Source organism: Pinus tabuliformis, chromosome 9, assembly GCF_031772625.1.
Source record: "Pinus tabuliformis cultivar Carrire ecotype Pingquan chromosome 9, CPIR1, whole genome shotgun sequence".
In the NCBI taxonomy this organism is placed as follows: Eukaryota; Viridiplantae; Streptophyta; class Pinopsida; order Pinales; family Pinaceae; genus Pinus; species Pinus tabuliformis.
Genome location: NC_142307.1, coordinates 1,838,393,443 through 1,838,405,810, shown reverse-complemented (window position 1 = coordinate 1,838,405,810; position 12,368 = coordinate 1,838,393,443). Strand labels below are relative to the sequence as shown.

Genomic DNA, 12,368 nt, shown 5'->3' with positions numbered 1-12,368 from the left:
TTTATAAGGTTTACTATATTTACTACTTTGAACTATACTTATTAGGTTGACTTACATCTACTAGGTTGACTAGATTTACTAAGTTGACTTGATTTTACTAGCATAACCATGGTTTTCTAGGTTTATTGAAGCTTACTAGGTTTAACAAGTTGACCTAGGTTTACGAGTTTGACTTAGGTTAATATAGATTTAATAGGTTTTATTTGGTCAATCATGGTCAACAATAGTAAACTATGGTCACATTGGTTACTAGGTTGACTGGGCTGACCTATGTTTACTAGTTTGACAAACATTTATTGGGATTATTATGCTTATTATGTTTACTAACCTTCTCATGGTTTATTAGGTTAATCAAGTTATCCTAGGTTTATTATGTTGACTTAGGTTGACCTAGGTTTACATAGGTTTAGTAGGTTGGCTTAAGTTCACTAACTTTACTAGACTTACTAGATGACCTATGTCTGCAAGGTTGACCTAAGTCTACTAAGTTTACTAGGTTAATTAGATTTACTAGTTAGACCTGTGATTATTAGATTACTAGATAGACTTAGGTTTACTAAGTTTACCTAGGCTTACTAAGATTACCTAGGTTTACTAGGTTGACCTATGTTTATGAGGTTGACTAATTTGACTTAAGTTTACTTGGTGGAATTATGTTTACTAGGTTGAGGTGTGTTTACTAGGTTTAGTAGATTAACCATATTCAACTATGGTAAAATATACTCAATTTGTCTACCCAAGTTAACAAGGTTGAAATAGGTTTACTAGCTTAACTAGGTTAACATAGGCTTACTATATTGACCTAAGTTTATTAAATTTATTAGGTTTACTATGTCAACCATGGTCAACCATAGTTAATTATAGTCACCATGGTTGACTATGGTAAACCTTGGTTGACCATTGTTAACTATGGGTAACCATAGTCAACCATGATCAAATATGAACAACCATGATGAGACATAGTCAATCATAATATATCATAGTCAACTATAGTTATATTTAGACAACCGTGGTCATCCATAGTCAACTATATGTTGACCATACTAAACCCTCCTCAACCATATCTTGAACATATTTAGCCATATTTAACCATGGCATACTAATCCTCTCCACACATGTCGATTGTCAGCTAGCACTACCACATTGAATTATGCAATTCAACATAATTTTCCACTTTCCATACATTTGTCAACATCATTAAAAGGTAGAAAATAATACCTACTAAAATATTTCAACCATTTTAATAATGTAATTGTGATAATTTCTACTTAAAAAATTATTATATAACACAAAATATAAAAATATTCCAACTTCATTAATATTGTCCATAAACATTTGTCAACGTTCATAAATTAAGATTTGCGCATCTATATATATATATATATATATATATATATATATATATATATATATATATAGATATATATATATATATATATTCTCCATGTCTAATCACCATGAATGAATGGTCATGATGGACATCATCACTTGCATTGAGAGTGTGATAACATCACAGTTTGGAGTGCATTATATGTTGGCATTATGACATAGGTGTTGTCCTTGATGGCAACTCACTCAGATGACAGATCACAGTTCAGGCTCACAAAATGAAAGAAAAAGAGATATACGCAGGTTCCCCTTGACCAAGCCGTGTATACACGCAGGCTCGCAAACCAAAAGGCGCATATGCGTATACACACACTTTCACGCAAGGAAAAGCACGTACATGTTGGAAAACTTGGTTTTGGTTCGTGGTATTTGGTCCCTAGTATTTTGACCTATGGTATTGATCCAAGGTATCTTGACCGAAGTGTTGACCCCAGGTATTTGGTCCTAGGTATTGCTTCTAAGTGGTTTTGGACCATGGTATTGAGTAATGCCTAAGACTATAAAAGGAGAAGGAAATCATTAGGAAAAGGTACTCAAGTATTGAATATCTAATGAAGAGCAAGATTTAGACTACTGGTCATTGGGTTATGGTGCATAGCTAGATCTGAATCAAGGAGGAACCTGACCGCTTGAAGAAGGATAAAGTTCTATTGATGGGTCAAGATCTTTAGGCTTGAAGAGAAGTATCTTTTTGTGGTTTTGATATTTTATAATTGGCGCATGTCATAATCTATAATCTGATGATCTGGGTATAATTGATGTCTGAATAGTTGTAAAGGTTAAATCGTCTTTTACAGATCTATACGCAGGTTCAGTATAGAAAAGGTGCGTATACACACTGATTTGGCATTTAAAAACAACGTATACGCAGGTTTGCCTTCATATAACAGCATATGAATGTAGGTTCGACACATTGAAGTAGCGTATGACTCATAAAATATGTTTTAGCTGCTTCTGTTTGTTGTTGCAGTGTTCTGGGTTCTGGTTACTGTTACTGTGTTTTGGTTACAGCGTTTAGAAAAGTGATTGTTTGATTCAGTTTTGGTTGGTGCAAAGGAGATTGATTGATGCAAATATATTTGATGTTTGATTGATGTTATTGATGGATCCAGTCTGAAAAATAATGAAACGTGGTCCCTGGAAGAAAAGAGAAGGTTGTAGCCTTCTGTAGGTCAGCACCTACGTAGTAGTACATCAGCTAGTACAAGAGCTAAGGGGGTTCTAGCTCCCTTCCAAGAGAAGCTAGAGAACGAGAGAAGGTTGTAGCCTTCTGCAGGTAAAAGCCTGTGTGCTGGTATAAGACTGCGCCAGTACAGAAATATTGTAAAAAGAGGTTTCTTATTAAAAAGAAGATAGAGACAAATTGCAGCAAGTGGTTTTCACCCACATTGGGTTTCCACCTTATATCTTGTGTTCTTGTGTGTGATTTTCTGCTCTGTTTTTACTATACCTGTTACTGCTTTGGTTCTGATACACAGATTAAAGATCAACTGACTAAATAATAAGTTTACAAGGTGCTGGTTGCTCTAAACACAGTTGCGTATATACGCAAGTTGCATTAACAGAAGTAGCATATACAAATTTGTTTATGGAAATGAAATATTGTTAAGTTGCTAATACTGATTCACCCGCCCCTCTCAGTATTATTTCCAACAATTGGAATCAGAGCAATTCCTTCAGAAGAAGCTTGATCCTTCAGAACAAGTCCTTTCTAGCTTTCAGAAGTTCAAAGTATATCAAATGAATGTGAAATCTGCCTTTCTTAATGGAGACCTAGAAGAAGAAGTATATATTGAGCAGCCAGACAAATTCATCCTTGGAAATGATCCAAAACTTATATGCAGACTTAGAAAGGCTCACTATGGTCTAAAACAAGCTCCAAGGCCCTGGTATTATCGTCTTGACAAATACCTTCATCAACAAGGTTTTGCAAAAGGATTAGTTGATAACAATCTATATATAAAAGTTGACAATGATAAATTACTAATACTTGTTGTGTATGGTGATGGTATCATTTTTGGGAGTAATGAAGAAGGCATGAGTCAAAACTTTGCTTTGGTAATGCAAAAAGAATTGGAAATGTCCCTTCTTGGTGAGCTCACATATTTTCTTGGTTTACAAATTCAACAAAATAAAGATGGTATTTTTCTATCACAAACCAAGTACCTCAAGCAGATCTTGAAGAAATATGGAATGGAAGATTCTAAACCAGTATGTACGCCTATGGTAACAGGATGCGGCCTCAGCGCAAATGATGAATCAAGAACAATACATCAACCAACCTACAGATCCATGATTGGCAGTTTGCTCTATCTAACAGGTACCCGACCATACATCATGCACGCAGTGGGAATAGTTGGAAGATTCCAAGCAAATCCAAAGGAATCACACCTTCAAGCAGTCAAAAGGATTTTTAAATATCTTCAAGGGACACAAAACTTTGGTTTATTGTATCCCAGAGATACAGATCTCACACTTCATGCATATACAGATGCAGATTGGGCAGGAAGCATGGATGACAGAGAAAGCACTAGTGGTGGTGCATTCTATATGGGTTCCAGATTGGTGTCTTGGTTCAGTAAGAAACAAAGTTCAATTGAATTATCTACAACTGAAGCAGAATATGTGGTTGTTGCATCTTGTTGCACACAACTCCTTTGGATGATGCAAACATTGCAATACATTCAGATCACATGTACTCCGCCCATCTCCATTCTATGTGATAATACAAGTGCAATCAGTATTTCAAAGTATCCAATGATGCATTCCAAGACCAAGCACATACCTATAAAATATCATTTTCTCCGGGAACAAGTACTAGAATAAAAGGTCAAATTGGAGTATGTTCCCTCAAAGGAACATGTTGCTGATATATTCACCAAACCATTGCCCAGAGAGACATTTGAATACCTCAGACAGAAGTTGGGAGTAGTTGATGCATCATCTTGATGTTGACACTTATCTGTTCCAGAGAATAATGGTTGTACGCGAGTTTCATGAAGCGTATCCACGTACATACATCAGTTTCTGTAGATACAGCCGCATATATATTGGTTTGAAGAATATCAGTGGGCCAAACTCAAGATGAAAAGAGTCTGATATGGGTCTGACAGTGATCATCTGGCACAGGTTCAGGGGGAGCATATACTTCTAATAATGCATTGTTGGCGTTATCTTAGAATATCTTGGTACAATTTCACAGTTGTTTTTTATTGAAGCGTAGAAGGAGATCATGGTTGCTGGTCTAGATGGTGATTGATAGATACTGCTAATGATAGTTGCTGATGACTATCATAGTCTTGTTTTAGATATTTTTTCTTTATGTCATGTATATCTTTTATTATCAAGGTCATGTAACGACCTATTTTGTTTCCCCACTATGCCTGGGATGGATGATGTAATGTTCTTGTTTTATCATGTATAAACGTTTGGTATATCTCCACTTGATTGGATGGATGAGTCAATCTTGGTATATCCTCACTTGGTTGGGAGATGGATGTATGTATGAGTCTTTGGTGAAAGAAATGTAATTTATGAAGTATAGAGTCATGTTCTTCTTGTAGAACATCTTTTTGCAAACCTTGCTTACAGTCAAGGGGAGTATGATCAACTCACTTCAACATATCAGAGAATTCAGCATGTACTCAGGGGGAGCATAAACCTTTTCCCTTGATGACAAAGGGGGAGAATGACTTGGGGTTGCCATCAAGTCCAAAGGGGGAGATTATTGGCATTATGACACAGGTTTGGCGCTATGACACAGGTGTTGTCCTTGATGGCAACTCACTCAGATGACAGATCACAGTTCAGGCTCACAAAATGAAAGAAAAAGAAGTATACGCAAGTTCCCCTTGACCAAGCTGCGTATACACGTGGGCTCACAGACCAAAAGGCGTGTATGCGTATACACACACTTTCACACAAGGAAAAGTGCGTACATGTTGGAAAACTTGGTTTTGGTCCGTGGTATTTGGTCCCTGGTATTTTGACCCGTGGTATTGATCCAAGGTATCTTGACCGAAGTGTTGACCCCAGGTATTTGGTCCTAGGTATTACTTCTAAGTGGTTTTGGACCATGGTATTGAGTAAGACCTAAGACTATAAAAGGAGAAGGAAATCATTAGGCAAAGGTACTCAAGTATTGAATATCTAATGAAGAGCGAGATCTAGACTACTGGTCATTGGGTTATGGTGCATAGCTGGATTTGAATAAAGGAGGAACCTAAGTGCTTGAAGAAGGATAAAGTTCTATTGATGGGTCAAGATCTTTAGGCTTGAAGAGAAGTATCTTTGTGTGGTTTTGATCTTTTATAATTGGCGCATGTCATAATCTATAATCTGATGATCTGGGTATAACTGATGTCTGAATAGTTGTAAAGGTTAAATCATCTTTTACAGATCTGTACGTAGGTTCAATATAGCAAAGGCGCGTATACACTTTGGTTCGGCATTTAAAAACATCGTATACACAGGTCTTCCTTCATATAACAACGTATGAACGCAGGTTCGACACATTGAAGTAGCGTACGTCTCATAAAATATGTTTTAGCTACTTCTGTTTGCTGTTGTAGTGTTCTGGGTTCTGGTTACTGTTACTGTGTTTTGGTTACAGCTTTCAGAAAAGTGATTGTTTGATTCAGTTTTGGTTGGTGCAAAGGAGATTGATTGATGTAGATATATTTGATGTTTGATTGATGTTATTGATGGATCCAGTCTGAAAATTAATGAAACGTGGTCCCTGGAAGAAAAGAGAAGGTTGTAGCCTTCTGTAGGTCAGCACCTACGTACTAGTACATCAGTTAGTACAAGAGCTAAGGGGGTTGTAGCTCCCTTCGAGGAGAAGCTGGAGAACAAGAGAAGGTTGTAGCCTTCTGCAGGTAGAAGCCTGCGTGTTGGTATAAGACTGCGCAAGTACAGAAATATTGTAAAAAGAAATTTCTTATTAAAAAGAAGATAGAGACAAATTGCAACAGGTGGTCTTCACCCACATTGGGTTTCCAACTTATATCTTGTGTTCTTGTGTGTGATTGTCTGCTCTGTTTTTACTATACCTGTTACTTCTTATATGGTTCTGATACACAGATTAAAGATCAACTAACTAAATAATAAGTTTACAAGGTATACGCTGGTTGCTCTAAACACAGTTGCGTATATATGCAAGTTGCATTAACAGAAGTAGCATATACAAATTTGTTTATGGAAATGAAATATTGTTAAGTTGCTAAAACTGATTCACTCCCCCCCCCCCCTCTCAATATTATTTCCAACATTATAAAAGGGATCGATTTGTCTAGAATTTTGTTCAATTTTTTAAAATAAAGTACTATATTATTTTGTTATGTGTGTTGTTGAAATCAGATGGGAGGCTCCTCATTGAAAATAGTATATTCTTTTGTTAAGTGTTACCGTAATTCAATAGATGGTTCCACATTGATAATAAGATAGGCCTAGGTGTCCCCCGATGGGATGCCTGTAGGTAGCTGACTATCGTCGATGTCAATTTCAGGAAACAAATGGAGATTTCAAATATTTATGACAAGGGACATAATAATGGACATGCAAAAATGTGGATGGCCACTAAGGTGGCAGTCCTAGAGATGGGAGCACAAAACAACACTTGGCAGAATCGACCTTTTGTGTGGTAGGACAATGGGTTACATGAATACATTATCCTCTGCCCCTCGATGCATCTTAAAAGACAATGACATTGTCTATTACTTGGTGCATGTGGTATGAAGTCGACACACTCTTCTTGCACCGTCGGCTTGAAGATGGGTTGTCTAGCTCTGGAAGGATTGGATGGCCCTTCCTCACAAAATTACAATGAAGGGAAGATCATTAATGAGCAAATCATGCCTCACGGGATCTAAGCAAAACTTTGTGACTACAAAATCTACATTTTTTCTAAATCTCGATTGGTATGTGATCGCCCTCACATCAGAATTGCCTTATTTATGCATGGTTGGGAGTTTAGGGTGGTGAAGAGTTATGGTACACAACATGTCCTCTCGCAATGATAAATTTATAAGTAGTTCACGTAAGGGCATACCTCTTCATCTGGGTGTGCAACATCAGGGAGGTAAGTAGCTATTATGGCCCCATGACTCCATGCATCATGTCGCTAGGGGGGGTTTCTTCAGGACCCTCTTCTTCCAAGCATATGAGGCTATTCGGTTGGGAGTCTAGCAAAATTTTTTGATGCGACACTCCTCGAGGTCCACAGGGAAATTCTTTAGCTTGAGGCCAAAGAATTTGGAGACGAAGATTATTTCTCATACTTTGACATAGGAGGCAACAACCTCAAATGGATCTTGGATTCGAGAAATTTCCGTCGCAGAAGGATCCACTTTCTTCACTATATCACTCATCATCGTTAGCTAGAGACCTTACTTAGTATGGTCATAAGAGATAACCAGGTGGAAAACTACAAGTTTTTGTAGGCTAGGAAGACATCAATCATATTCTCTGAGATCTCAAATATCACCTCGATGACATTGTTGCTTGTCTATCTAGCAATGAGCACTATATAGTTTCTGATTCAAACAACTAATTCAAATGAGAACCAGGAAGGACCATGAGTCATCAATGCACCAATTCACGCCTCCCTGCAAGCTAACTCAATTGCTTCTTCTCCAGTTATCATTTTGGGTTGAGGAGTCCAACTACTTGTTTTGCTACGCTGGACCACTGGAAGGAACACTTGGTTTTGTTTTTGTCATTTTGTATCTATCTGTCATGTTTACTGGCCCAAAGGCTTCTCATTTACAATTATTTTCTACAATTTTTGTAGTGTTCGTTTTGAAGATTTTGTCCTTAGACTAACTAAATGTAGAAGCCAATTTTATGTGCTCACAACTTGTGAGCGTACTCGTATTACAAGAGTGTAGATCCACAATTTTCACATGGCTCTTAAAGAATAAGATCTTTATATGTAAATTTTGTAAAGTAGTATACCTCTTGTTATAATAGTAATCCAATCTTAAAAAAAAAAACTTCGATGTCATGTTTTTTTTCCAATTTTTATAATTCAAGATTATACTAAATTAATCAAATATCACGAGCGATTTTGTAATGAAAAGAATAATACATGATAGATTTCTAAAATGATCCGAAAATGCACAGAACTCATCTAAGTTCAATGTGGAAACTATATTCAGAAACCATTTTTCAATCGAATCGAAGGCGTGGGTGCTTTGGAAAATTACAAAGTCAATATTGACAATGTCTTTAATGAAATGATTTTATCTAATAATATTCCTCCACGAATAGATATGTGATCCATCCAAAACTTAATCTAATAAGATTTGTGATTAACCCCTAATTCATTCCTATCGACGTTCATTCATTTCCCTATTGAATTTGCAGGTATATGATATTTAAAATTATGAAATGTTAGATTTTTGTTTTGGTTTATAATGTGTTGTTATAATTATTATAGAGTGACACGTTTTTCTTTGGATTTAATTATGAAATATTAGACTTTTGTTGGGCTTTAACGTGTTGTTATAATTATTATAGAGTGACACGTTTTTCTTTGGATTTAATTATGAAATATTAGACTTTTGTTTGGCTTTAACGTGTTGTTATAATTATGAAGTCACAAGTTTTTCTTCGGATTTATCATTTTCAATATTTTTCAAGTTAAAGCGAAAAACTCCTTACCTTCCTCTCCTTACCTTTCACTTGGGAGGGTGACTATTTCCCAAAAAAATCGCTATAATATTTATTATTATTATTAAAAATATCATATTTATATAATTAATATAAAATAATATTTATTATTATTATTAAAAATATCACATTCATATAATTAATATAAGATATATAAAAAATATTATTTTCATATTATTAATATCAAATAAAATAAAAATAAAATTATATAGTATATTTATTATTAATATAAAATAAAATATAAAGTATATAAAAATTATTATTTTCATATTATTAATATAAAATAAAATAAAAGCACATGACGTGCATGATGTAATGGTTGGGGCGGATGGCTTTCACACCGCCCAGCCAAGTTTGAATCCTGTGAGGTTGTAAAATGAATGGGTCCCGCCGAAGCTTACAAAAAAAATATAAAATAAAATAAAAATCATAAAATTATATTTTATAATAATTTATATTAAATATTGTTAACATTTCAGTGGTGAAATCATTTTGGTTTGGAAGATATCAACCATATCTGATTATTTTTTCATTTTTTATAATTTTTTTCTGTTATTTAAGTTTTATATTTTGTGTGGTGTTATCTTCCTGGCGATAAGGCACCTCCATTCGTCTCGAACCAGCTCCTCAAGCACTTTAATAATCTGATGGACGAACGATATACTCACAACAAATAATTAATGGCACAGCCAAAACTTACAACTGCTATAGTAATGGATGAGTTAATAGGTGCAGTTACAGCCATCAAACATAACTACCATCCATTTTTTATTTACAGCACAGTGACACAGACAAGGATTACAAGTGCTACACTAAGGGATGAGATGACAGTTGCAGTAACGCATAAGGAGTTGCATTCTTGAACTTACAGAGACAGGGACATGATTTCAGAGACAAAGAGGTCGAAATTGCTGTAGGAAGACCCTCCCTCCGCCACTGCTGCCCTCGCAGCCATCTTCAATTCCCTCACTCTTTTTCTCAATTCCCTGCCCCTTTCTCCCATAATTAGAAGTTTAACAATTCTTTCAACGTCGTCTCTAGGGACTAGCCAGTTTTGTTCGGCTCTCTTTGGCGCCTCCAGCGCGATCTGGATCTCATCGACCACAAACTTAGAGTTGTAGTACTGATCTGCGAAGAGCGGCCACGAGATCATGGGAACGCCCATCGTCATCGTTTCCAGCACGGAGTTCCATCCACAGTGGGACAGAAAGCCGGCGATGGCAGGATGTGCTAGAATGCTCAACTGCGGTGCCCACCCGAGAACGATGAACCCCTGCTTCTCCTCCTCCACCATACGACTACTGAATCCCTGGGGAAGAAAATCGAGGGCCGACGAGAACGACTTGGATCCGGCATCAGACGGTATACGCAGAACCCAGAGGAACTTTACCCGGCTGGCCTCCAAACCCATGGCCAACTCCTCAGTCTGAGCGCTCGAAATGGAGTTCTCGCTGCCGAAAGATATATAAAGCACAGACTCCTCCTTCTGCCTGTCGAGCCAGTCAAAGCACTCGTTTGATTCCGTATTTACTCCCATTTCCACCAGCGGAGCGATTTTGGTGGGTGAGTTTCCGAAAGCCTCCGGAGGGAGGAGGGGGCCTATTGTTCTCACTATGCTGCTGCTGCCACGCTTCTGGAAATACTCCACGAAATCCGCGTCGAGATCATAGAAAGTATTGGCGATGAACCTCCAGCTCTGATCGTTGCCTTCTATCACGCGGATATTGAATTGATGAATCGCGCTCTCCGTCGTCAACTCGGTTGCCTCCGGCAGCATCTGAAGCCTGGTGAGACGCACTTCCTTTGGTAGTCCTGGTACAATATATCGACCTGAAAGTGTGCGCCGAAGATTACGAGGCAGAACCTCGGACATACTCACTATGACAGCATTTGAGTACATGCCGCCTATGAGGAAGCACACTGTGGGTATATTAAATTCTTTGGCCACGGCAGAGGCCCAGCCCAGGAGCATATCAGCAATGAGGCAGCTGAGCGGAGGGCCGGTGGAGCCCAATCCGCCGCCCAGAAATCGTTGTAGGAAGCGTTCGAAGGAGCTCTCCATGAGTTCGTTGGCTGCGAGTAAAGGAGGTAGCTCATGCCTCAGCCGGGTGCTGTTGCTATTGACTTTCCCAAGGGCCAAGTCGTCTCTGGGTACCTCCATTTCCACCAACTGGATGTCCAGCCCCGTCTCCCGCGCGGCCTCCACCTTCTTTAGCAGTGAAGACTTGTGATGAAATGTGACGACGAAGGTGACCGTGAAGCCCCTGGTGGCGAGTTTCTTGGCGAGGTGCATGAAGGGAATCAGGTGGCCGTGACCAAGAGACGGCAGCATCATCACATGATGATGAGTAGCCCTCCTTCCATTTTCATTCTCCATGCTCCGGGCCGCCTTTACTTATGTGGATCCTTTATCGACTCGACTGCAAATATGCACAGAAGCTATAGGATTGAGTATGGGGCAGATTGGCAAAAACACCCTGAGTTTAAAAGGAAAGTGTATCTTCTATATATGGAACATATAGTCTCCATAAGTCTGTGGTTTCAATTTTAGGTTATCTTCTGCAGCAAAGTGTAAGATCCTCCTCCATCAATTATGGCATCCACAATAAATCCAGTGCTTGCGTTGAGCAAGTGACAACATCCACTTCTCACGTCTCACCTTTTACTATGAAAGTGACCAAGAACAGTGACAGGTTTGTCCGGAATTTTGTTGATTAATTAACCTACTCTGTGTCAAAATTCGTTACCATTTCAATATTTTAAATTTAAGAAAATATTTCCTTACGTTGTACTTTTGATCTCTACCAAATGCTTTACTCTCCTTATTTACGTTGTAAAATTAAATATTTACATCCTTTACTCTCCAATCCTACGCATGATAAGTACTTTTGATCTAGACCAAATCCTTATAATTTAAATATTTTACACTCTTACACGCCTAGGGAATTTCCATAAAGTTAGGTTATAATATTTTATAACTAATAAGTAATTATTAAATCCTGGGTAAACATGAATAAATATTAATTTATAATCATGTTAATAGCTTAGCTTATTTGCAATGTAATATTGTCTTTGTTTTTACCGTTATTATGTTGAAGGGCGTCTTTGTTTTTACCGTTATTATGTTGAAGGGCGTTTTTCTGCAGTTTTTGGGTGAGCAAAAACTGTTCACCAAACTAATAAGAGACGTCTATTTTCGTTTTTTCACCCATTAAAATTTGACAGGTGGGAGTGTGAAGTATTTTTGAGGATGACAATTTGAACAGTGATGTTGGACCCTCATACTTTTCTATTGCCTTTGTACCATT

General features: G+C 37.5%; 1 protein-coding gene across 1 annotated transcript; it reads right to left on the bottom strand.

Moving 5' to 3' along the window:
- Positions 1-9,719: 9,719 nt before the first annotated feature.
- Positions 9,720-11,656, bottom strand: LOC149156150 (UDP-glycosyltransferase 73C3-like). The gene has a single exon (XM_089441841.1). The coding sequence runs from the start codon at positions 11,435-11,437 to the stop codon at positions 9,926-9,928; it is 1,512 nt and encodes a 503-aa protein (XP_089297967.1). The 5' UTR covers positions 11,438-11,656; the 3' UTR covers positions 9,720-9,925.
- Between the last annotated feature and the right edge of the window lie 712 nt (positions 11,657-12,368).